General features: G+C 39.3%; 1 protein-coding gene across 1 annotated transcript in view; it reads right to left on the bottom strand.

Annotated features, from left to right (window-relative positions):
• Positions 1-27,789, bottom strand: part of ABI3BP (ABI family member 3 binding protein) — a 289,016-nt gene that overhangs the window by 183,428 nt on the left and 77,799 nt on the right. The window contains exon 2 of the mRNA XM_023732852.1: positions 22,512-22,691. Within this exon, the coding sequence (XP_023588620.1) occupies positions 22,512-22,691 (180 nt within the window). The remainder of the gene's footprint in view (positions 1-22,511; positions 22,692-27,789) is intronic.

Raw genomic sequence — 27,789 nt, forward strand, 5'->3', positions numbered from 1 at the left:
TCTGCATCCTACTTTGGTGAGTGGTGTCTGGGGTCTTAAAAGCTTGCAAGAGGCCATCTAAGATGCATCAATTGGTCCCAACCACATGGAGTAAAGGAGAATGAAGAACACCAAAGACACAAGGAAAGTAGTAGCCCAAGAGACAGAGAGGGCCACATAAACCAGAGACTTCATCAGCCTGAGACCAGAAGAACTAGATGGTGTCTGGCTACCACCAATGACCGCCCTGACAGGGAATGCAACAGAGAGTCCCACATGGAGCAGGAGAAGGGTGGGGAGCAGAACTCAAATTCTAGTAAGAAGACCAGACTTAATGGTCTGACTGAGACTGGAGGAACCTCAGAAACCATGGCCCCTGGATTCACTCTCAGCCCAGAACTAGAACAATTTCTGTGGCCAACTCTTCAGACAGGGATTGGACTGGACTGTGGAACATAAATTGATACTCTTGAGGAGTGTGCCTCTTAGCTCAAGTTGATACAAAAGACTAAATGGGCAGCTTCTGTCCAGAGGTGAGATGGGAATGCAGAGAGGGTTAGGAGCTGGTTGAATGCACATGGGGAATCAGGTGGAAAGGAGGAGTGTGCTGTCACAGTATGGGGAGAGCAATTAGAGTCACATAACAATGTATGTATAAATTTTTGTAGGGGAAAAAATAAATGAAGTAATTGAATGCTTAAAAGCTAGGACTGTCAATTGACAGTCTTGGCCAACTCAAGACCAGCAATGATGTCCTTTCAGTAAAGGATGGTGTCATTTTTGAAAGAAAAAGGGAGTATTTTTCTAGAAAACTGAGGAACTTCTGCTCCCTGTACTAATTAATTGCTTTACAAATTTTCATAGTAGCCGGAATTCTAAGTAGAATATAGAATAGTGATAAGAAAGGTTAGTAGTCTACTAAATACACTACGTTTACTTAAGTTTATGAATATAAAATTTCAGTTTTTTTAATAAATCACTTAGTAGATTACTAACACTTTGTCCTTAGTTGTACATACTAATGAATGTGTACACAATTATGAATCATCACAAACTAATATAACACTTCCACATTTTAGAGTATTTCTAAGTTCCTTGTAGGGAGACCGGTGGGCTGAGAATCACCCTGGAGCAGACCCTAGTTCATGTTCTGTTCATTTCTGTACCTTTAAACCTGGAAACATAGTAACTGTTCAATAAACATTTCTGGGAGGAATGAATGACTCTGCTCTTCTGTCCGTTTATTACTTGAGGCTACAATAAACATAGATGAAGCCTAGGATTTGCAGGAAGAAAGGAAAAAAAGAATTAGGGTTCAGGAAATGGTACTGTCAGAAAAAGCAAATATACTTTTTTGAAAAGCTAGTTAACTTTAATCAGAGAATTTGTCTTTGATAACCCCATCTGTAGAAATGTCTACCTCACACATAAAAAGTATATTTTTTTCAAGTTAGTCCCCCATACAAAATTTTATACATACGTTGTTATGTGACCCTAATTGCTCACCCCATTCTGCGATAGCACACTCCTCCTTTCCATCCCTGATTCCCCATGTCCATTCAACCAGCTCCTAACCCTCTCTGCCCTCTCATCTCACCTCTGGACAGAAGCTTCCCCTTTGGCCTCTTGTGTCTACTTGACTAAGAGGCACACTCCTCACGAGTATCACTTTATGTCCCACAGTCCAGACCAATCCCTGTCTGAAGAGTTGGCCTTGGAAATTGTTTTAGTTCTGGGCTGATAGAGAATCCAGGAAAAGTATGTTTTTTTGTGTAAAAAACAATCCTGATCCTTCACCTGAAGAAAAATTAAAGCAAATTTTAAAGTAAATCATACCCAACTCAGTAACTTCAGATTTCCGTTAAATGTTGTGCACCCATCTGAATCCTGAACCAGCACTCACTTTGACAGAACACTCTGCTATGCCCTATGTAAGACGAGATTCCAGAATGTTCAGTCACAGACCTGCTCTCAAGGAGTTTACAGCCCATGTTGGGGAGAGGATGTGCATAAACGTTAAGATAACAAATAGCACGAGGACTTGATGGTGCCAATGGAATGGTACAGGCACAGTTTGCAAGGCTGTTCAGGATTGATGACAGCCATGAGAAGCAGCTCCTCAGCTCCAGGCTGTAGAGCGAGTGAGTGGAAGCTCTAAACCTGAAATGGGCCATCAGCTGAGATGGGAAGAGAGGCTGTGTGGCAGGAGGAATGGAAGAAAGAAGAGGTCATGGGGGAAGGAGGACTTTCCTTAAACCATTAGTGGGCATCCAGAAGTAAAGACTCCCCTGCACTCTCTCACTGCTCCTGGCTTACTAAAATGGTCTGCAAGTAAGAGACACCCTCTCTCCAAAGAGAGGGGCATTGCTTCAAATAGAGACACATTGTCATTGAGAAAGACATTATGCGAGCCTTTTTCTCAGAGTTTGACTTTAATTTTGGTCAGAGCTGGGGAGGCAACGCTATTGTGAACACACACTTCATCCCAGGCCAACTACATAATTTGTGAGGCCCAGTGCAAAATGAAACTGTGGGACCTCTTTTTAAAAAGCCAGAGAAAAAATGACATTAAAGGCACTAAATCTAAAAACCTTTTCCTTTTTTCCACAGTCACAACCTGTCACAGTGTGTTTTACTTGCTGTTTGATGTCACACTCTGCAGGTGAGTGCAGACCCTCACCACGGTCTCCCCCCCCACCCCTACAGTCATCACGACTACAGGGAACCCTCTCCCACCAGCACCAGCTGCAGGGTTGGAGCACCGTGCCCGCCAGGGAGGAAAAGTCACTCTTCCCTTCCCACAGACCTGCGGCCCTAGCCCATGGGAGACCCCCAGGGATCTGCACCGGAAAACACTGTGAACCTAGGTGGGGATGGGAGAGAGGCCAGCCCCCAACAAATCACCCACTGAATGCACTGTGGCACTGCCAGCCCAGGGTGGGGACTGCTGCCACCATGTCTTGCCAGATGTCATCATGAGGATGTGCACACCTGACTCTCTCTGCATCAAAACCCCACTCCCTGTTGGTGGGTGGAGGGCAGCAGGGTAGCTGAACAGAGAAGGCAGAAGGGAGGCCAGGGGGCCAGTCCCCAAGAGTTGAGGGAAAAGACAATTGAGAACGAAACTAGGGGAGGCAGCAGGAGGTCTATGGGACATGAATTAGGCTCTAAGCCCCCAGTGCATGCTTCATTGGCTCATGGGACTTGACTTGCAAAATATTCAAAGATAAAACTATTAAGAATTTCAAGGTGGTGACCACGGGGCAGTAAACCCTTTTAAACACGGGACCCTTTGCAATAGGCACTGGTCACACGAAGCCAGCCTTGACCCTACCCTGCCACCCCCAATCCTTGCACACTGACCTCAGCTGTGATTTACCAGGTGGTTGTTTATTGCCTGTGGCTCTGGGTTTACAGTTTGGAGCATCTCACTCAGTTACTGTCCCAAACTAACCCTGCTTCCCTTTAAAGCTGTGACAAATTCTCTCCCTGACATTTAAACAAATACTTAATAAATTATCTCTCTTATCCACTCACCCCAACTGCCAGTACATAGCCTTTGCTTGTTCTGCACACCTGTTAGACATTAAAATTGTTGTTGACTTTATGGCCTGTGGCTTTTTCCTTGTCTGTGCTTTATAGTGCCCACCCCACAGAGAAGTTTAGCATAGGGTGTTGTCTGTAAAATGGTTTAAGGTTTGGCAAGGGCTTGCTCTCGAAGAGAAGCCTGGGTACACACACATTTTCCAATGAACTCATCATGTTGTTAATGTTATCTCTACAGGAAGTACTATTCAAAAATCAGGACTTCACTCGGATTTTTTTCTTTTAAATAATAGTTATTTCACATTAGCTATCAGATGGTAGCCCAAAGTCAAAGCCTTCAAGTTAGCCAGTGTTCTTTCTTTCTTTCTCTTTCTTTCTTTCCTCCTTCCTCTTTTTCATTCTCTTCCTTCTTCTTTCTTTCTCTTTCTCTTCCTTCTTCTTTAAATGCCTTAGTCAGCATTAACACATAGGGGTGAGGGGTCAAGAATAATTTCCGAAGATGACTTTTTACATAAGGTTGAAAGGTAACAGAATAGCTTTATGCCACAGGGAATAGCAAGCACTATGGCATGGTGGTCAAATACATCATGTATCTAGAGCCATCCTGCCACTTGTAGATTTCTTAACTTCTCAAGGATTCACTGTCTTCACTGCAAAGAAGGGAATACTTATAGTGCCTGCTTCACAGGGCTGATGTGAGGGTTTAATGGCCCATTTCTGAAAAGACCTCAGTCCAGCACACTGTAGGTGCTCAAAAACACTAGATATTTTTGTACTACGCAAGATTATCAGCTAATAGGTTGGTGAGAACTTCCACTTAAAAATTTGTTGACCAAGTACTATGTGCCCAGTCTGGTGAATGGAACTCATGATAAGCAAGTCTCTTCCTCTGACTTGTTCCTCCTTTCTGCCACTGTCTCCAGTAGCAGAAGAACAGTCTCAGATACTAGCTTGTGATTACATTGTGAAACATCTGAGGACCATGTCAAGAATCCTAGGCTTTCTCCTATATGTAGGTTAAGTATATAATTTTTCAACTACACTGGTACACTTTTCAGAGTTAAGGGGGCACTATTAATAATTATAAGGAGCACTGGTGGCACAGTGGTTAAGCGCTGGGCTGCTAACTGAAAGGGGGCGGTCAAACCACCCAGCTGCCCTGCCGGAGAAAGAGGTGGCTGTCTGCTTCTGTAAAGATTTCAGCCCTGGAAACCCTATGAGGCAGTTCTGCTCCGTCCTACGGGTTGCTATGAGTCAGAATTGACTTGACAACAATGAGTTTGGTTTGGTATTAATAAGTATGCTGGAACAATAGATGTAAGCCATGACTAGGAATCCCTGGGAGGTACAGATGGTTAACATGTTAGGCTACTAGCTGAAAGGCTGGTAGTTCAAGTTTACCCAGAGGCACTTCAGAAGAAGGGCCTAGCAATCTACTTCCAAAAAAATCAGCCATTGAAAACCCTATGGAACACAATTCTACCTGACACACATGGGGTCGCCATGAGTCAGAATCGTCTCAATGGCAACTGGTTTTAAACCATGACTGTGCCAGATAAACCAGGTTGTATGGCTACCTTATCAATAGGGTTAAGATCAATCCCTTAGCCTAGTCGAATAATCTTTTTCCCCCCTGGAAATTTCCAGTAGGGGAAAGTGATGACTTTCTATTTTGTTGATTGGGAGCCTCCCCCAGCAAATTTCCAATCAGACTCTGCATAGTCAGCTACTACAGCTACAGAGGATATTGATCCTGCTTGTGGAGTACTTGAGGGAAAGTGAGACTCAGCTCTGGCCCTGAGGAACTTAACATTTGGCTGGTGAGACGCGACATAAATGCAAAAACAAAACAAAACAAACAAACAAACAAAAACAACGAGAGAACAATATGAAACAGAATATAACCAAATGCAAGCCTTCCTGGCACAGCACTTCAGGTATGTTCACATGTACGGGAGAGCACCAAGTGTCAGGGAAAGTAAAATATTTACTTAGAATAACATATTGGTGATTAGGATACTAGAATTCAATTGTATTTCTTTGTTTTGAGGTATATTGCTAAAAATAAAGGAAATTCTACAGTATGAATATTATCTTGTACAGGCATACCTCAGCGATATTGCAGGTTCAGTTCCAGACTATTGCAATAAAGCAAATATCACAATAAAGCAAGTCACATGAATTTTTTGGTTTCCTAGTACATATAAAAGTTATGATTACTCTATACTGTAGTCTATTAAGTGTGCAACAGTATCATGTCTAAAAAAATATACACACACCTTAATTAAAAAATACTTCATTGGTAAAAAATGCTAACCATCATCTGAGCCTTCAGCGAGTTCTAGTCTTTTTGCTGGTGGAGGGTCTTGCCTCGATGTTGATGGCTGCCGACTGATCAGGGTGGAGGTTACTAAAGGTTGAGGTGGCTGTGGCAATTTCTTAAAATAAGACAACAATGAAGTTTGCCACATCAATTAACTCTGCCTTTCAGGAAAGATTTCTCTGTAGCATGGAATGCTGTATGATAGCATTTTATCCACAGTACAATTTCTTTCAAAATTGGAGTCAATCCTCTCAAACCATGTCACTGCTTTATCAACTAAGTTTATGTAATATTCTAAATCCTTTGTTGTCCTTTCAACAATGTTCACAGCATCTTCACCAGGAGTAGATTCCATCTCAGGAAACCACTTTCTTTGCTCATCCATGAGAAGGATGGTAAAATTTTATCATGAGATAGCACCTATTCAGTCTCACATCTTCAGGCTCCACTTCTCTTGCTATTTCCACCTCATCTGCAGTTACTTCCTCCACTGAAGTCTTGAACCCCTCAAAGACATCCATGAGGGCTGGAATCAATTTCTTCCAAACTCCTGTTAATGTTGATACTTTGACCTTCTCCCAAGAATCATGATTGTTCTTAATGGCTTCTAAAATGGTGAATCCTTTCCAGAAAGTTTTCAACTAACTTTGGCAGTTATAGCCTTATGAAATGTTTTTCTTAAATAATAAGATTTGAAAGTCCAAATTACTCCTTGATCCATGGGCTACAGAATGGATATTGTGTTAGCAGGCATGAAAACAACATTAATCTCCTTGTACATCTCTATCAGAGCTCTTGGGTGACCAGGCACATTGTCAATGAGCAGTAATATTTTGAAAGAAATCTTTTTTTCTGAGCAGTAGGTTTCAACAGTGGGCTTGAAATATTTAGTAAACCATGTTGTAAATAGATGTGCTGTCATCCAGGCTTTGTTGGTCCATTTATAGAGCACAGGCAGAGTAGACTTAGCATAATTCTTAAGGGCCCTAGGATTTTTGCAATGGTAAATGAGCATTGGCTTCCACTTAAAGTCAACAGCTGCATTAGCCCCTAACAAAAGAGTCAGCACGTCCTTTGAAGCTTTGAAGCCAAGCATTGACTTCTCTCTAGCTATGAAAGTCCTAGATGGCATCTTCTTCCAATATAAGGCTGATTTATCTACATTGAAAATCTGTTGTTTGGTGTAGACTCCTTCATCAATTATCTTAGCTAGATCTTCTGGATAACTTGCTGCAGCTTCTATATCAGCACTTGCTGCTTCACCTTGCACTTTTATGTTATGGAGATGGCTTCTTTCCTTAAAACTCATGAATCAACCTCTGTTTGCTTCAAATTTTTCTTCTGCAGCTTCCTCACCTCTTTCAGCCTTCACAGAATTCAAGAAAGTTAGGGTCTTGCTCTGGATTAGGCTTTGGCTTAAGGGAATGTTGTGGCTGGTTTGATCTTCTATCCAGACTACTGAAACTTTCTCCATATCAGCAATAAGGCTGTTTTGCTTTCTTATCATTTGTTTGTTCACTGGGGTAGCACTTTTAATTTCCTTCAAGAACTTTTCCTTTGCATTCACAACTTGGCTAACTGGCTCAAGAGGCCTAACTTTCGGCCTATCTCGACTTTCAACATGCCTTCCTTACTAAGCTTAATCATTTCTAGCTTTTGCTTTAAAGTGAAAGACATGCAACTCTTCCTTTCACTCAAACACTTAGAGGCCATTGTAGAGCTATTAATTGACCTAATTTCAGTATTGTGTCTCAGGGGATAGGAAGGCTGGAGGAGAGGGAGAGAGAAAGGCGAGCAGCTGGATGGTGGAGCAGTCAGAACACGTAAAACACTTACTGGTTAAGTTTGCTGTCTTATATGAGGGTGGTTTGTGGCATCCCAAAATAATTACAATAGTAACATCTGATCACAGATCGCCATAACAGATACAATAAGAATGAAAACGTTCGAAATATTATGAGAATTATCAAAATGTGACACAGAGACATGAAGTGAGCCCACACTGTTAGAAAAATGACACCAACAGACTTGCTCGACCAGGGTTGCCACAAATCTTTGATTCGTAAAAAATGTAGTATTTGTGAAATGCAATAAAGCAAAGTGCAATAAAGCGAGGTATGCCTGAACAGTATATATCTGTGCCAGATAACTTTGATTTATTCTTTGATTGGTAGCATTCTTTCTATTGAAGATCTCTTCTCACTAGCAAATCTCATACGGTGAATCTGGGACTATTTATGCTTTGGCCCATGACACAAGTCCTGTAAGCCATTTTGGGGGACCTTTTTAGGCATAATTCAGAATGAATTTTCAAAAGTTAGATTGTGGCCTCAGTGTGTTGTGTAATTAATTTGAAAAAAAAATGTGCTTTGTATTGAAATATTGTGCATTGATCTTATTGCATTTCCAATCAGGCAGACCATGAAAACATTAGAGTTAAATCCAATAAAAAAGATAGAACTCTCAAAAAATGTTCTTTATTAAAATATGGTGAAATGATCATTTATCATCAAATAAGGTCTCATGTTGAATTGTGTAAGTGATGACAAAATATTTACTTTGAAATTGATATCCATTAGGCCAATTTCTTTAAAATTCCTTTTTTAAAGCCTACTTATGTTCTGCTAAATTTTTATACCTTGGAGGAAAATCAAATGATTCTGGGGTTCCTCAATCTTCTTATAAAAAATTTGGATTCATCTTGAAGATGTAAAGCCAAATACTTCCTAAGTGGTAAATTTATTTCCAGAGAAAGTACTAAGAATTAGACAGAGTTTTGAAAATAGGTATAAACAAAGACAAAAATCTATCTTAAATGTGACCCACAGCTGTTTCATGCTTCCTAGCCTCTCGCTTTCCTCCCTCCAGTCATTCATTTATGTATTGTGCTTCTAATTTTATGACAATATTCAAGGTAAAAAAAGAAAGAAAATTAAAAATCTAATGTCTCTAGGGTCCTTAGCTCCTGGAAGTTTACTATTTGGGAGTAGATAAGGGGAAGACAAGACACACAAAATTAAAACTAATAACAATTAGTTTTAGAGAGACACACAAAATTAAAACTAGCAACAAGGAAGGAACAACATTAAGAATAATGGTAAAGAAAACGCTCAGCGCCTTGGATATTCATGGAGAGGGACATAAATATTGACTGCAGCGGCCAGAGATGGTCTTGTGGAGAGGAGTTTGGACTTGACGGATGGGCAGCACATAATAGATAGAGGTCGTGGAAGGGGTGGAGGAGAACAAGTTTTGGGGACTCAGTAAGTGCTTTACATATTTTAACTCAGTTAAATCAATGGCCAGTTCCATAATACATGGCGTTTTTTTTTTTTTTTCCTTCCAGTTTATTGGTTAAAGTACATTATGGAAGGAACACATCAGGGGCAGATGGATTTTCTACTGGAGAAGAACAGATAAAATTCTCTAAGTTTTGAGAGGCATTAGGGTACGGTGGTTAAGAGCTCAGGTTCTAGAGCCAGACTTCCTGGGTTCAAATCCTGGCCCTGCTATTTACTAGCTGAGTAACCTTGCTGTTATTCTATTCCTTTAAAGAAGGCTGTTGGAATTTTGATGGGGATAGCATTGAATTTGTAGATTGTTTCAAGTAGTATTGACATCTTAACTATATTAAGCCTTCCAATTCACAAAACACAGTGTCCTTCCATTATTTAAAAAAACCCCAAAGTCACTGCTGTTGAGTCAATTCCAACTCATAGTGACCCTATAAATAAAAGTAGAACTGCCCCATAGGATTTCCAAGAAGCAGCTGATAGATTTGAATTGTTGACGTTTTGGTTAGCAGCTGAGATTTTTAACCACTGCGCCACGAGGGTTCCGTCTATTTAGGTCTTCTTTAACTTCTTTCAGTAATGTTTTATAGTTTTCTCTGTATAAGTCTTTCATCTTCCTGGTTAAATTCATTCCTAGGTACTTTATTCTTTTAGATTCTATTACAAATGGTATTTTTTTTTTTTAAATTTCCTTTTCCACTTTCTCATTGCTAGTGTATAGAAACCTGACTTGATTTTTGGGTTGACCTTGTACCCTGTCACTTTGCTGAATTCATTTATTAGTTCTAAGCTTTTTTGTGGATTCTTTGGGGTTTTTCTATGTATCGAATCATGTCATCTGTGATAAGGGATACTTTTACTTCATTCTTCCAAATTTGGATATCTTTTTTTTTCCCCTAGCCTAATTGCTCTGGTTAGGACTTCCAGAACAATGCTGAACAGCAGGGGTGAGAGTGGTAATCCCTCTCTTGTTCCTGATCTTAATGAGAAAGTTCTCAGTCTATGTTTTAGCTGTGGGTTTTTCCACAAATGCCCGTTCTTATACAGAGAAATTTCCTTTTTATTCCTGTTTTCTGTGGTGTTTTTATCATGAAAGGATATTGAATTTTGTCAAATGCCTTTTCTGCATCTATTGAGATGAGCATGTGGTTCTTTTTCTTTGTTCTGTTAATGTGATGCATTACATTGATTTATTTTCTAATGTTGAACCACCCTTGCATTCCTGAGATAAATCCCCTTTGATCATGATATATAATCCTTTTAATATGTTTTTTGATTTGATTTGCTAGTATTTTGTTGAGTATTTTTGTGTCTATACTCATTAGGATGTTGGTCTGCAGTTTTCTTTTCTTGAGGTGTCCTTTTCTAGTTTTGGTATCAGGGTAATGCTTGATTCATAGCATGAGTTAGGAAGTGTTCCCGCCTCTTTTTTTTTTAGTTTAAGTAGGATTGGAATTACTTCTATAAATGTTTGATAGAATTCCCCCAGTGAAGCCATCTTTACAGGACTTTTCTTTATTGGGAGATTTTTTTTTTCTTTTTTTTAATTAATTAATTAATTTTTTTATTGTACTTCAGGTGAAGGCTTACAGAACAAATAGTTTCTCATTAAACAGTCAGTATACATGTTGTTTTATGACACTGGTTAACAACCCTACAACATATCAACCCTCTAACTTCTCAACCGTTTTTTTTTGGTGAAAATACACATAGCCAAAGATACACCATTTCAAAAATTTCTACTTGCACAGTTCAGTGACATTGACTACGCTCTTCCAATTGTGCTGCTATTCTCACTTAAGATGAAGGCTTGCAGAACAAAATAGTTTCTCATTTAACAGTTACTACAAATGTTGCCCTATGACAATGGTTAACAATCTCACAAAACATCAACAATATCTTTACTCAACCTTGGTTCCCTATCACCAGCTTCCTTGTCCCCTTCTGCCTTCTGGCCCTTGTCACTGGACTCCTGTACCTCGTCTCCTTTAGTTTTACGGGGCTGTCCACTCCCAGGCTGAACAGTGAACCTCGGAGGTAACTTCACCACTGAGCTAAAAGGGTGTCTGGGGGCCATAGTCTCGGGGTTTCTCCAGTCTCCTTTAGACCAGTAAATCTGGTCTTTTTTTTTTTGTGAGTTAGAATTATGCTCTACATCCTTCTCCAGCTCTGTCCAGAACCCTCCGTTGTGAACCTGGTCAGAGCAGTCAGTGGTGGTAGCCGGGCACCATCTAGCTGTACTGGACTCAGTCCGGTGGAGGCCTTGGTAGCTGTAGACAATTAGTCCTTCGAACTAATCTTCTCCTTGTATCCTGTTCTCTTCATTCTCCCTTGCTTATTGGGAGATTTTTTATTACTCTTTCAATCTCTTCACTTGTGATGGGTCTGTTGAGACCCACTATTTCTCCTTGATTCAGCGTAGGAAGTTTATATGTTTGAAGGAATTTGTCCGTTTCCTCTAAGTTATCTAATTCATTGGCATACAACTTTCATAATATTCCCTTACAATCCTTTTTATTTCTGTTTGCTTGGTTGTAATGTTCCTACTTTTGTTTCTAATTTTAGATATTTGCATCTTCTCTCAACCCACTGTTTCTGACTTTGAAAATGAAGGAATTGTGATTTTTTTTTCAAAAAGAAATAAAAATTCTTTGCTTTTGTACAGCATCTTGCACTCAAAGGATTTCAACTCATCACTTTATGATCATGAATTCATTAACCCACCCACAGCACATCTGTGAAAAATAGATCTTATTGCCATTTCACAGATGGTGGAGGAAGAGCAACACAAGCCAAGACACGCTGATAGCCTCTGTTTTTGTTGTTAGTTACCATTAAGCTGACTCTGACTCATAGCAACCTTATGTATAAAAGAGTGTCACAAACTTTGGTATGCTTGAGCCCACTGTTGCTGCTATTGTGTCAATCCATTTCATTGAGGGTTTCCCTCATTTTAGCTGACCCTCTACTTTATCAAACATGATGCCGTTTTCTAGTAAATTGGTCTTTCCTGATGACATGTCCAAAGTAAGTGAGATAAAGTCTTGCCATCCTCAATTCTAAGGAACATTCCGATCGCATTTCTTCCAAGACTGATTTGTTCGTTCTTCTGGCAGTCCACATATATTCAGTATTCTTCACCAATACCACAATTCAAATGCATCAATTCTTCTGTCTTCCTTTTTCATTGTCCAGCTTGTGCATGTATATTAGGTAATTGAGAAGACCATGGTTTGGGTCGGGGTCTGGAACACCTTAGTCAATAAAGCAACATCTTTGCTTTTTAGAACTTTAAAGAAGTCTATTACCATAGATGGAAACCCTGGTGGTGTAGTGGTTAAGACCTACAGCTGCTAACCAAAAGGTCAGCAGTTTGAATCCACCAGGAGCTCCTTGGAAATCCTATGGGGCAGTTCTACTCTGTCTTATAGGGTCGCTAGAGTCAGAATCAGCTTGACGGCATTGGGTTTGGTTTTGGTTTATTACCATAGATTTACCCAATGCAGTAAGTCTTTTGATTTCTTGACTGCTGTTTCCATGGGCATTGATAGCTGATATAAGTAGAATGAAATCATTGACAACCTCATCTTTTTCTCCATCTATAGCCTCTAGAAGCTAGAAAAGGCTAGGAAACAGATTCTAGAGCCTCCCAGAAGGGAATGCAGCCCTGTCCATGCCTTGATTATAACCTAGTAAGACCTATGTAGAAGATGGACTATATCAAAGAATATTGCATCGAGATTGGAGAAGACTCATTAACAATCTGTGATATGCAAATGACACAACCTTGATTGCTGATAGTGAAGAGGAACTAAAGCACTTACTGATGAAGATCAAAGACTACAGCTTTCAGTATGGATTGCACCTCAACATAAAGAAAACAAAAACTGTCAGAACTCGACCAAAAAGCAACATCATGATACATGAGAAAACAATGAAATTGTCAAGGATTTCATTTTACTTGGATCACAATCAACACCCATGGAAGACACAGTCAAGAAATCAAATGATGAAAAGCTAGGAAGTTTCCTGGACACATCCAAACACTTTGAGGGGCAGAGTAGCTGGGGCTGGGACCTATGAACCATAGTTTTGGAGGACACCTAGGTCAATTGGCATAACAAAGTTTATTAAGAAAATGCTCCACATCCCACTTTGGTGAGTGGTGTCTGGGGTCTTAAAAGCTTGCAAGAGGCCATCTAAGATGCATCAATTGGTCCTATCCCACTTGGAGCGAAGGAGAATGAAGAAAACCAAAGACACAAGGAAAATATTAGCTTGACACTAAAGGAGCACATAAACCAGAGTCTTCACCAGCCTCTGATCAGAAGAACTAGATGGTACCTGGCTACCACTAATAACCGCCCTGACCGGGAACACAACAGAGCGTCCTGGACGGACGGGAGAAAAGTGTGGAGCAGAACCCAAATTCACGTAAAAAGACCAGACTTAATGGTCTGACAGAGACTAGAGGAACCCCCAAAGCTATGGCCCCTGGATACTCTGTTAACCCAGAACTGAAACCATTCCCAAAGCCTGCTTTTCAGACAAAGATTAGACAGGACTATAAAACAAAAAATTATACACATGAGGAGTGTGCTTCTTAGTTGAATCACATACAGGAGACCCAATTGGCAGCTGCTGTCCAGAGGCAGGATGAGAGGCAGGAAGGGACAGGAACTGGTTGAATGGACACAGGGAACACGGCATGGAAAGGGGGGTGTGCTGTCACATTGTAGGGACTGCAACTAGTGCCACAAAACAATATGTGTATAAATTTTTATATGAGAAATTAACTTGAGCTGTAAACTTTCACCTAAAGCACAATAAAAAAAAGAAAGAAAAATAAATCAAATGACGTATTACATTGGGCAAATCTGCTGCAAAAGACCTCTTTAAAGTATTAAAAACAAAGATGTCACTTTGAGGACTAAGACACACCTGACCCAAGCCATGGGATTTTCAATCACTTTATATGCATACGAAAGCTGGACAATTAATAAGAAAGACCTAAGAAGAATTGATGCCTTTGAGTTATGGTGTTGGCAAAGAATATTGAATATACATGACTGCCAGAACAAACAAATCTGTCTTGGAAGAAGTACAGCCAGAGTGCTCCTTGGAAGCAATGATGGCGAAACTTCGTCTCACATACTTTGGACATGTTATCAGGAGGGGCCAGTCCCTGGAGAAGGACATAATGCTTGGTAAAGCAGAGGGTCAGCAAAAAAGAGGTAGACCTTCAATGAGATGGATTGACACAGTGTCTGCAACAACGGGCTCAAAAATTGCAATGATTCTGAGGACGACGCAAGGCCCGGCAGTGTTTTGCTCTATTGTACGTAGGGTTGCTATGAGTTGGAACCGACTCCATGGCACCTAACAACAACAACAAATCCATGTTGGATTTCTGACCTAAAGAATTGTAAAACAATAAATTCGTGATGTTTTAAGTTACTAAATTTGTGGTGATTTGTTACAGCAGCAATAAAAAACTAATACATAGACCGCTTAATCAATTAGGAGGAACTAAAGCAAACACAATCATTTGGAAGATTATAAATAATCAACATAAGCAAGCAAAAAAATAGCACACAGATTTCTTGGTGCAAAGAAAGATGGCAGAGGAAATACATAAGAGGAATGTCTTATCTTTTCCACTAGAATACTAGAAGAGAAAGGAGATTAATAAAAAGAACTTATTGATCTACAGGATGAGGTAAGAGTTTTAAAAATGCTGCTTGGAATGACCTTCTAGAAGTAGTTTTGGAATACTTATCCCTAGAATTCTTTATGATACAGAGTAAACTATCTATTTCATCTACCCTGGATGGCTTAGATGTTTACTTGCCTGATGACAAGAGCCTAGATTAAACAAACTTTCATGACCACTTTAGCCAAATCTTCTACACAAGCTTGCATTTATTCACTTCAGTGCCAGAAATATTTATTGCCTATCTACTCCATATAAATCACCCTGCTATGAATAACCAAGGAATAAGACACAAATCTTGACTCCAAGAAGTTCACAGTGTAATAGTGAACCAAGCTAAAAAAATAACCATATTCAAGCTAGAAAATGAGAAGAATCGTAACATAAACAATATGTTAATTAAAACCCAATCATAATCAGTTATGAAATTGATTAAAATTAAAATGTAATAATATAATCTAATATAATAAAAATACAAAAATAAACAACAAATTATAAAAAGTCAAAGCATTGTCTTTTATCTTAAAACAAGCTAACAATTGCATTGGTCACCACTGGAAATTAGCAGGCACCAACTTATAACAGTGAGGATTTATCCTGCCTTTTGAAAAATTACTGTATATAAGAGAGAAAAAAAAAGATAAGCAAAAATTCTTTATTGTAGAATTTCAGCTAAAAAATGCAGGAGGAATGATAGAATTAGAAAATCACCATTTAACACCTCTCTCTAAAATAAGGAATCAGGGCAATGATCATCAATAGATGGTAAAACCACTAGGCAAAAATTTGATGGGAAATTTTATAATGGAGGGATTAGGCTGAACCACCTAAACACATCAAGCAATCTTAGCATCAACCAGTCAGTATGGACCTCTTTTTGTGAGTTGTTAGAAAGTACACGGTACCATTTAGGAAGTTTTATCTCCCTATAAAAGCTGAATCCAAATCTAATAAAGCCTCCAGATCTAACTAACTTTTCAAAGGAAATACAAAGGATAGAGGGGCCAGTTTAACAAGACAGATGGAAGCCACCATTTAAATACAGAATGTGGACAACTTAAACTAGAATGATTCAGACTCATGGTGACCCCATGGGTCGCAGAGCAGAACTGTGTTCTATAGGGTTTTCATGGCTGTGACCTTTTGAAAGATCACCAGGCCTTTCTTTTGAGGCACTTCTAGATGGGTTTGAACTGCCAACCTTTCAGCCAGTAGCCAAGTGCTTAACTGTACTACTCAGGAAAACTGTAGAAAATCTACAGATAAATAACCCAATTTCTCTAACTAATCAATGTCATTTTTAAAACGGGAGGGAAGAGAGGATTGTTATAGAATAAAAGAAACTTAATAGACATAATTAAATGCAACATGGAGACCTTGTTTGGATCCTGATTCAAACAAACCAACTCTAAAAAGACATTTTTAAGATCACTAGAGAAATTTAAATATGGACTAGTATAAAATAATGTTATGGAATTATTGTTAGAATATGATAAAGGCATGATGGTGTTCAAAAATTTCGTATCCATTAGAGATGTACGCTGAAACATTTATAGGTAAAAAATGTAATACCCAGTTATGTTTTTAAAATAGTCAAGGAAAACAGCATGTGAAAAAGTGTCTTTCAAGCTGCATGATCAGACATGACAATTTATTATAAAATTCTCTCTCCTTACCTTTTTTTTATTTTTTTAATTGTACTTTAGATGAAGGTTTACAGAACAAATAGTTTCTCATTAAACAGTCAGTACACATACTGTTTTATGACATTGGTTAACAACCGCACGACATGTCGATACTCTCCCTTCTCGACCTTGGAGGACTTGTTTTTTGGTGCAAATACACATAGCTAAACTTACACTATTTTGAGAGTTTCTACATGTACAATTCAGTGACATCGATTACATTCTTCCAGTTGTGCTGCTATTCTCACTGTCATTTTCCAAATTATTTCATCACCTTTATCTTCAACTCACTGTCCCCTAGGCTTCCCATCAAACCTTTTGAGTTGCTGTTGTGAATTTGATCTCACATAGATAATTCTTTTTTTGGACCTTAGATGAAGGTTTGCAGAACAAATAGTTTCTCATTATTACAGATATTGCCCTATGACAATGGTTAACAACCCCATGACATGTCAACACTGTCCCTTCTCAACCTTGGGTTCCCTATTACCAGCTTTCCTGTCCTCTCCTGCCTTCTAGTTCTTGTCCCTAGACTGCTGTGCCTCATTAGTCCTGTTTTGTTTTATGAGGCTGTCTAATCCCCCGCTGAACGGTAACTTTGGGAATGACTTCGCCACTGAGCTAAAAGGGTGTCCAGGGACCATACTCTCGGGGTTTCTCCAGTCTGTCAGGCCAGTAAATCTGGTCATTTTTTTGTGAGTTAGAATTTTATTCTACATCCTTTTCCAGCTCTGTCCAGGACCCTCTACTGTGATCCCGGTCAGAGCAGTCAGTGGTGGTAGCCGGGCACCATCTAGCTGTACTGGACTCAGTCTGGTGGAGGCCTGGGTAGCTGTGGTCCATAAGTCCTTTGGACTAATCTTTTCCTTGTGTCTTGTTCTCTTCATTCTCCCTTGCTCCCAAAGGGTGACACCAGTGGAGTATCTTAGATGGCTGCTCACAGGCTTTTAAGACCCCAGACATTATTCACCAATGTAGAATGTAGAACATTGTCTTTATAACCTGTGTTACGTGAGTTGAGCTAGATGTTCCCTGAGACCATGGTCCCCACAGCCCTCTGCCCAGCAATTCAGTCCCTCAGGGAGTTTGGAAGTGTCTACAGAGCTTCCATGACCTTTTCTTGTACAAGTTGTGCTGGCTTCCCCAGTATTGTGTACTGTCTTACCCTTCACAAAAGTTACCACTTATCTATTGTCTATTTAGTACCCCCCCGACCCCTCCCATCCCTCATAACCAACAAAGAGTATTTCTTTTTGTGTGTAAACTTTTACATGAGTTTTTACAATAGAGGTCTCATACAATATTTGTCCTTTTGTGATTGACTTACTTCACTCAGCATAAGGTCCTCCAGTTTCATCCATGTTATGCGATGCTTCACAGATTCATCATTGTTCTTTATCATTGCATAATACTCCATTGTGTATATGTACCATAATTATTTTATCCATTCATCTGTTGATGGAAACCTAGGTTGTTTCCATTCTTTTGCTATTGTGAGCAGTGCTTCAGTGAATATGGGTGTGCATATGTCTATTTGTGTGACGGCTCTTATTTCTCTAGGATATATTCCTAGGAGTGGGATTGCATTTTGTAGTGCTTTTTTTTTGTGGTGCTGACGTTTTCTTTGTTCCTCTTACTCTCCTGTGCTGAGTTCCTTTTGTTTGTGGATTTTTTCTCATTTCTTTCATTTTTGTAGGTTTTGTTTTTACTGAGACTTTATGTTTTTCTTATTTATTTTGATGAGTAGGTTTGTTAACTTTCTTTATGGTTGCCTTGAAATTTACCCTTATCTTCCTAGATTTGAACCAGTCTATTATTACTTGGTATCGCCTTGCCTTCCTCTCCATTAGAAGGTTCTATACCTACACCGTTTATTCCCTCTTTTATTGTTCTGATGCTGCTGTAATTTACAGATTAACCTCTCTGCTTCTCTGTTATAAATTCTTTTGGCTTTGCATAGTCCTCGAGAGTTCATTTTCTAGGTTGGTATCTGGCTAGTACAATCCTGTGTCCTATATTCAGCCTGTGATCTGATGTTGTTTGTTGTCAGATAGAAAAACCCCCTTTAATAAGTCTCATAATTTTGGTTTGGTTTTTACATAGTCCCTTAATTTCTGTTTATCTGGAAATGACCTAATTTCACCATCATATTTGAATGAGAGTTTTGTAGGATATATTATTCTTGGCTGGCAATTTTTTTTTCAAGGTTTTATATATGTCATCCCATTGCCTTCTTGCCTGTATTGTTTCTGCTGAATAATCCGAGCTTAGTTTTATTTTTTCTCCTCTGTATGTGACCTTTTGTTTTTCTTGAGCTGCTCTCAGGATTCTTTGTTTGTCTTTCGTTTTAGCGAGTGTGATTATGATATGCCTTGGTGATTTTCTTTTGGGGTCTGTCTTATATGGGGTTTGTTGAGCTTCTTGGGTGGTCAGCTTTTCATCTTTCATGATATAGGGGAAGTTTTCTGTCAGCAATTCTTCAATGATCCTCTCTGTGTTTTCTGTTTTCTCCTCCTGTTGTGGAACTCCGATCACTTGCAGATTTTTGCTTTGCATTGTATCCCACATAATTCTCAGGGTTTCTTTATTTTTCTTCATTCTTTTTTCTGATTTTTCCCCAAATAGACTTGTATCCAAGTGTTTGTCTTCAGTTTCGCTGATACTATCTTCCATCGTTTTGAACCTGCTCCTCAGCCCTTCTATGATACTGCCCATTTCTGAAATCTTGTTGTTTATCTTTTGGATTTCTAATTGTTGTTTTTGTATGATTTCTAGTTGTTAATTTATTTTAGCATTTTGTTCCTGTATTATTTTCTTGAATTCTTCCATTTTTTTGTCTGTATTTCCACGAATCTGTCTGCCTTTTCCATGAATTTTTCTATTTTTTCCTCATTTTTGTCTGCTTTTTGCTTCAACTCTGGATAGCTCTGAATATTAGAGATTTGAATTCTCTATCAGTTAGGTCTAGTGCCTTTTCCTCTACTGGAAGGTCATCAGGTGTTTTATTTTGGACACCTACTGGAACCATCCTGTCTTGTTTTTGTAAATGTTTTGATATTGTCTGCTGTCTTTGGGGCATTCAGTGGTTATTTTCCTCATTTATTGATTGTCGATTTGTTTGTTTCATCCTGCTTTTTTGTTTTATTTGGTCATGTCTGAGTAGGCGGGCTGTGCATTCTTTGTTTGCTCATCTGTGGGCATGATACTTTTCACCTTCTTCTCCAATGGGCAGGGTCAGTCACTCAAGTATGGTACAGCAGGGCAGGTCCAGCTGAAGGGGAGTTGCTGGGATGGGTTGTTTGTGGCATTTACCAGGGATGACAGTGCGGACCAGGAATCAGTGCAGGGCAGGTTTCAGTAAGCCATGTCTGTGCTGCTTGGGAGTGCGATGTTCAGTGCACGGTGCAGGTAGGCAGGAAGGAGGGGGTAGATTGTGATATGTGGAGCTAAGATGGGTATGGGAAAGATGAGAGAGAGGAGAGAGAAACAGGAGCCAAAAACATACACACAAACAAAAAAGAGTGCTAAGGGAGCTTGCTATTGGAGTGGAGAGATGAGATTCTGAGAAATGGGGAAAAACAAAAATGAAAAAAAAGAAAAATGGTAAAAGAATAAAAAATGAATAAATCGAGAAACTGGAAATGAAGAAAGACAAAAAGGGAATAAGAGAGAGACGGAAACAAAACAAAGAAACAAACAAACAAAAAATCAAGAAAAAAGAAATGCTCCCAGGGATGTCCCTGATCATATGCACAGAGTAAGGAAGTACCTTCCAAGCCACGTGGTACTGCCTAGCTAGAAGGGGCTCCTAAGCCGAGAAAAGAAAAAGAAAACAAACAAACAAATCAAAACAGAAAAAATCAGAGCAAACAAACAAACAAAAAAGCCCTGGGTGTCCCACCATTGTGGTGACACGTGTTGGGAAGCCGTTTCACAGTCAAGCAGTGTTTTGCAGCCTTTCAGAAAGAAGCAAAAATGGCGCATGGAGTCAGGTATTTGAGAGAAAGGAGGGGGAGGTGGTGAGAGGTAAGGAAGAAATCTAAAGAAGCAGAAAAAAGCAACACCAGCAGCCAACAAAAGGCACTAAGTGAGCTGGCCAATGAGGGCGGGTGGAATCCAAGTGACACTGGGGTGAAGCTTGTGCTTCCTGGCCAAAAGACTGTGGCTGCAGGAAGCAGAGGAGGCTAAGTGGGGGTGAAGAAGGGTGGGGGGTGGGAAAGCATATATCACTGGTTACCGGTTGTTCTGTCTCCTTCTGGAAGCTCCGTAAAGCTGCTTTCTCATACCTCCTGTTCGCTGATCTCCAATAGGAGTCCAAGATGTCGGATCCATACTGTGGTAGCTGATAGGGGACCTCTGCATGTATCTCTCCTTGCTCTCTGTTCTCGATCAGTTTCTTATTCCATTAGGTGCTTGCCAGAGTTCATCTCTTCATTTGACGCTTAGGGTTTCAGGACTGATGTGTGACTCTGTTTGACTTAGTTTTTCTGATCTTTGCTGTGGAGGGATGGTGTGGTGCTTCTAACTATAGCACCATGTTGCCCAGAAGTTCCCTCTCCTTACATGTTTGAAATTTCCCATAATAAAAAATTTAAAAGGATAAAAGCAAAATAAATAAATAAATGGGAATCTAGGACATCTGATCAATCTTCATCATGGAACTAGTGAAAGGTTGATATATTTGTACTAGAAATTTTCTTTATTTTTCTGCATATATTTTTTCATGAGCAATTTGACTTCTATTACTTCAAGATGGGCTGCCTTTTACCTCATATAGAGAGGAAATTTACTATTGACCAAAATATCAATCTACATAACAAAAAAATTATCGTAAATATTACTTCTAATGCTTAGTTAAAAAAAAGGGGGCAGGCAGTAGACCTGTTTCTATTTGTGTGGGGTAAGAATACAGTTTCCAATGAATATAGTGGGGAACATTTGCAAAATTACAAATTCTTTGTGGTTTATATGGTAAGGTTAGGGTTACTTTTGTCAAAAGTGCCTAATTCTCTAGTAGTGTCTTGTTAACAAACTGTAACAGGTTTGCTTTAAAGTCATTATATTATGTAAAATCTAGTCTAGATACTTAATGAATAATGTTACTGTCTTGCCCAATTTTAAATTACAACAGAGACCTCTCTACTGAGGAAGGAGGGGCTGCAAGACAAAAGAGATTCATCTCCAACATTCCCTGCATATATGCATAAATGTCAGGTTGGGTATAAAGTAGTTCAAATTACAGGATTAGTTAAACTTTTGAAGTTCATGGAAACACTCTTCAGCAATACTCCTAGAAATGGAGCAAAATATAAGTCTTATGCGATTCAGAAAGCCTTCGAAAGCATTCACATAGAAGGTCTCCTTTTAAAAAATGTTACCCTTTAAAAGATTTTATTTGCAAATGATTTTTTTGGAGAAGGATGGAGGTATTACCCACATTCTCAAACTATATTTTAATGAAATTAAGAAACAATTTTAATGAAATATAAAATTTTATAATACATAGAAAAACTTGCAAGTTTTTGTCTGAAATACTCTAAACTTAAAAGAAATACAATGCTTTTTTATCTTTTTAAAATTAATTATTCATGAAGAGACACTCGGAAAATTATAGTTGTTATCTTCTACAAGAAGAAAGTAAAGACACAGCAGGGAGAAAAATTACTCTATATAAACAAGCTGTATTATAGAAATTTAAGTCCATGCATTGTAGCTAATTTTTCCCCATGCATTTTTAAGTTATTTGGTCAAGGATTGTCAGTATAATGAAAATGAAAGTGACTATTTCTGAACGCACTAAATATTTTTTTTAATGTAGAGAATTTTGCTATGGTTACAACAATTATGAAGAAGATTTGTGAATACTGGCATTCAGTTTGGCAGAGGATGTAGAAGAAATGGTGCTTGCCCTCAAGATTTATACATCATGTTCTACCACCCTTCCACCCGAGCCTGAAACATAAACATCTTACCAACTACAGCCTCAGTGTATTTCCCTTCCGCTGGGAGAGGGAAATACTGGTTTGGCGATAAATTGCTTCCGTATCCCAGGAGAAAACCTTCCAACTTTACATTTGGATTTGGACGGAGGAACTTCAAGAAGATGGAGTCACTCGTGGTATTGATGTGGACTTTCAGGCTTGGCCTTTTACCTAAAGATAGGAAAGAATAAATAGGTGGCTGTTACTTCACCTCTTTACCATTCTAGGGCAAATTCGGAGCAAAGGAGTCCCTTGGTGGCACAGTTAAGCATTCCAACACTAACCAAAAGGTTGACAGTTCAAACTGAGGCACCTGGGACGAAAGTCTTGGTGATCTGCTTCTGAAAGTTTACAGCCTTGAAAACCTTATGGAGCACAGTTCTACTCTTGCACACATGGATGGGGTCGCCATGAGTCAGAATCAACTTGATGGCAACTGGTTTAGTTTTTTTTTGTTGTTACTTCACTCCTTTAGCATACCAGGACATATTCGGAGCAAAGGTTAGTTTTCAGAGGCATTGTTCTTGTTAAGCACGCATCTACATAGCTACTCAAAATACAACACATACCCAAGTGGCCAAAATATAGCTAATTTTGAGATCAAAGGAAATGGATTTAATAACTTGTAAAGTAGCCTAGAATACAAAGTAAAATCTTAGAATCAATATTTGTTAGTTTCATTGCCCAGTAGGTGGGGCTTAAGGCTTTTCCTCTGGCGCAGTGGTTAAGCGCTTGGCTGCTACAGAAAGGTCAGCATTTTTAACCCACCAGCCGCTCCATGGGAGAAAAATGTGGCAGTCTTCTTCCATAAAGATTACAGTCTTGGAAACCCTATGAAGCAGTTCTACTCTGTCCTACAGAGTCGCTATGAACTGGAATAGACTTGATGGCAGAGGGTTTTTGTTTGCTTCGGTTTTCATTTTATACACCCTATGTAGGTATTCTAAAAGGATCTGAAATTTCTTATTAGTAAAATTGAATTACTGCACTTTGAAAACTCCCACCTCCTCTATGCTACTTTTCAATCCCACTCCTATAGGATTTATGATTGATAAGAGTAGGAAAGGGAGGGAAAGGGAAGATGGTAGAATAGGGAATGCTGAAAGAAGAGAAGGGTTGAGGAAAAAGATGCTTCTTTCCATTTGGAGTTTGCTGGATCATTGAGACAACTACAAGGAGATGCCCAACAGTCAGTTGAGTATCTACGTATGGAGCTTAGGAATGGGGTATAGGCGCATCTGGGCATCATTAGCTTATGAGTGATAAATGGATGACTTTTCCAGAGAAAGAGAGAGAGAGACTGTGGAGAGTGGAGAGAGAGGCCTTAGTTAAGTTTTCAAGGCCTTTTTTTTTTTAAACCATGCAAACAACAGGGGCAACTAACCAAAGGTCTTGGCCAAACAGTGAGGAAACAGCACTGTCTTTGGAGCTAAACTCCACCTCTGCCACCTACTTACCAGTGTGACCTCTGGCACCTCAGGAACGTGCTCGAGCCTTAGTTTCCTGATTTGTTAATGGTTGATGTCTACCTTGCCAGGTTGTTTACAAGATTAGTGCAAATGGCACTACCTTAAGGTTGGCTCATAGTAATTGTTCAATAAGTAGTTATTAATCCTTTAGCCACAATTCAAAAATCCAAAAGTTTTGCACATTTTTTTGTAAGTTTGTGTCAAACTAATTTGGCACCAAAACCCCATCTGAACCAACATAAGGCCATTTACCATTTTTAAAACCCCACTCAGTGTGACTATTTACATGTTTCATAAAAGAAATATCAATGTGTTTAATTAAGTGGTGCTGGACAAGACCCCACTAAAGAGGTGTTATATGGTCTAAGTATCCCACTACTTTCCTAAAATCAAGAAATATCTGAATTCCAAAATATGACTAGCCCCAAGGAGTCAAGATAAGGAATTGTGGATCTGAATTATTTTCTTTATTTTCCAGAGATTTCATATTTTTAAAATATTTTACCTATTGGGAAGACAGCTGAGATGGTTAATGTTATGTGTCAACTTGAATAAGCCATGATTCCCAGTATTGTGTGGTTGTCCTCCATTTTGTGATCTGATATAATTATCCTCCATTTTGGGAGATTATGTAATTGTCCTCCATTTTACGTGTTGTAAATCCTAACCTCTATATGTTAATGAGGCAGGATTAGTGTGGGGTATATCTTGAGTCATAGCCTTACAAGAAGGTCTGACTCAAGTCATACCCTTACTCTGATGTAGGGGAGAGTTTCCTTGGGGGTGTGACTGTATCCAATATACATATATATAGGTGCTTTGGCAAGGTACTCCCTTACTCTGGATCCTGCATCTGACTTGCAATCATTTGACCTCTGGTTCTTGGGACTTGACCTGCCCATTCTGAGATCTGCCAACTTCTGCAGCCCTGTGAACCAGCTGCCTGCCATCTGACCTGCTGATTTGGGTATCTGCCAGCTTCTGCAGCCCCATGAGCTAACAGTCTACTGTTTGACCTGCTGATTGTGGGTTTGTCAGACCCTGCAACACGTGAGTCAAGAGAAGCCTCCAGCCTGATGCCTGACCCACGGATTTTGGACTTGCCAGCCTCTACAGCTGCATTAGCCATTTCCTTGAGATAAATCTCTCTCTCTCTGTGTATATGTATATATATATATATATATATATATATATACGCTTCACTGGTTTTTCTCTAGAGAACCCAGCCTAAGATAACAGCACTTACGGATTTAATAATTCACCTTCTATTTCTCATTATTCAAAGACTTATACTGTATAAATACCAATCAGCATGTCTTGTACAGCATGGCCTTCCAAAGGTCATCACACTGCATTTATTCTTCTCTAGCCAAAACCAGCATGGGCAGCCTTGATATAACTACATAAAAGGGTCCCATCAAGCCTTTGAAAAAATAAAAACAGCCCCTTCTTGGATACCAGGTTGTGGTAACCACTCTCTAACCTCAGCAGTTAGAGCTATGATTTCCATGTATATGCAGAGTGCTTTGTGCTGCCCAAGAATTTGATGAAATTTTTATAAACCTTTTTTTCTAAGATTGCTTTTCCTACACCTGTGGCAAAATGGAAACCCAGATACATTGGGTGTCTTATTCAAGGTCCTAGAAAGGTACCTTACAGCTCATCTAGTCCAGTTATCTCATAGCACAAATGAGGAAACTGAGGCCAGCCCCACCTCTGTCAGCACAAGTGAATTACAGGATCAAAAATAGATCTCCAGCAACAACACATGTGAGGAAACTGCTTTTTAGTTCAATCAAGTATACAAGAGCAAATGGGCAATACCTGCCCAAAAGCAAAGACAAGAAGGCAGGAAGGGACAGGAAAACTGGATGAATGGACACAGAGAACCCAGGGTGGAAAGGGAAAGAGGGAGAGTGTTGACACATTGCGGGGATTGCAACTAATGTCACAAACCACGTTGTGTATAAAATTTTTTAATGGAAAACTAATTTGAGCTACTTACATCAAAAACACAAACCAAAAAACCAAAAAACAAAAAACCCAAAAAACTGGATCTCAGGTTCTCTCTAGGCTGGGCTTCCTGCTCTTGTTTTCACTGCCCCATAGACTAACCAGAGGCCAAACCCCAGACCATAATGCTAATTGCTGATGCTTTGTCCTAAGCACACCAGATTTGATGAAATGATTTATACTTGAGATAAAACACAGATTTCATCCAAGCCAAATTCTCCCTTCTTAGTAATGAGCTAAATTAACCCTAGAGTTACTCCATCCCGATCAATAGAATGGAACAACATAAGTCAAGCACATATTCTGCTGCCTTAGCAGGTTGCCAGGTCTCACAATAAATCCAAACACAGCCAGCCTGTTGCTGACACCTTGTTGGGAAGAAGAGATTAAGGAATCTGGTAAAACCACTAAGGCTGCACTCATGCTTGACTAAGAGCAAAAATTCACGACATCATCACATTAGACCTTTCATTCATGGACTCTGGGCTGATGTACCCCATTATTCCTTCCCTGGGAAGTGGAAAGGATAGCTATACCAAGTGACTAAAAGGAGGGCCATAAACAGTTACTCTCCAGCCAATGTGGAAGTGATCAAACTTCCTCTGCATAGGACTTCTCATGACTCCAGTCTTTCTCCCTTTGGCGAATAATTTATGTCAATGAATACATCAACATCATGTAACTTTTCACATGAAGTAGATGCCCTACTTTCTCCCAAATTCCAATCCCTGCTACTCTATTGAGCTAAACTTTTAACAAGTCCTGAAAAGAGAAATATACACAAACCTTACCTCAAAACAGCATCACAACCTTAATATTTTGAGACAATCATTTCAGTTCTTTATTTAGAGGTAGGAATTCAAATCACTTCATTATCTTGTCACTCACTACCTCTTCTCTTATTACTTCTTAACACAGTTCGTTTGGTTTGGGCCAGAATAATCTTCTCACATTCTGCAATGCACACCAGGCCTGTCCTTTGATCGCTGCTCACCCAGTATGGATTCCCTCCACCCTTGGTTTGCCTTCTCTATAATCTTTTGTTTGCATTGAAAAGGTTATTACCCCAGTGACCTTTTCAGTGCTTAGCAATATATTAAGAAACTTTTGTGCCGTCAGTATGAATATGTTCGCCAAGTGGTCCCTCAAATGAATGTTTGGACTAATATTCAATGACACTTTTCACTCTTGGCCACTAACCCCAATATTTTAGGGTATATCTCTTTGCATTCTGTATTTTTTTTTAATTAATTTTTTTTATTGTACTTTTAGGTGAAGGTTTACGTTTACAGAACAAACAGTTTCTCATTAACAGTCAGTACACATATTGTTTTATGACATTGGTTAACAACCCCACGACATGTCAAGCCTCTCCTTTCTCGACGTCTTTTTTTTTTTTTTTGGTGAAAATATACACAGCCAAAGATACATAATTTCAAAAATTTCTACATGCACAATTCAGTGACAACAATTATGTTCTTCCAGTTATGCTACTATTCTCACTTTAGATGAAAGTTTACAGAACAAAATAGTTTTTCATTAAACAGTATACATGTTGCCCTATGACAATGCTTAACAACCCCACTACAAGTCAACACTGTCCTTAGCCAACCTTGGGTTCCCTATCACCAGCTTTCCTGTCCCCTTCTGCCTTCTAGTCCTTGTCCCTGGACCACTGTGCATCATTAGTCCCGCTTTGTTTTATGGGGCAGTCCAATCCCTGGCTGAATGGTGAACCTCGGAAGTGATTTCACCACTGAGCTAAAAGGGTGTCTGGGGGCCATACT

This window comes from Trichechus manatus, unplaced genomic scaffold (genome assembly GCF_000243295.1).
Source record: "Trichechus manatus latirostris isolate Lorelei unplaced genomic scaffold, TriManLat1.0 scaffold00055, whole genome shotgun sequence".
In the NCBI taxonomy this organism is placed as follows: domain Eukaryota; kingdom Metazoa; phylum Chordata; class Mammalia; order Sirenia; family Trichechidae; genus Trichechus; species Trichechus manatus.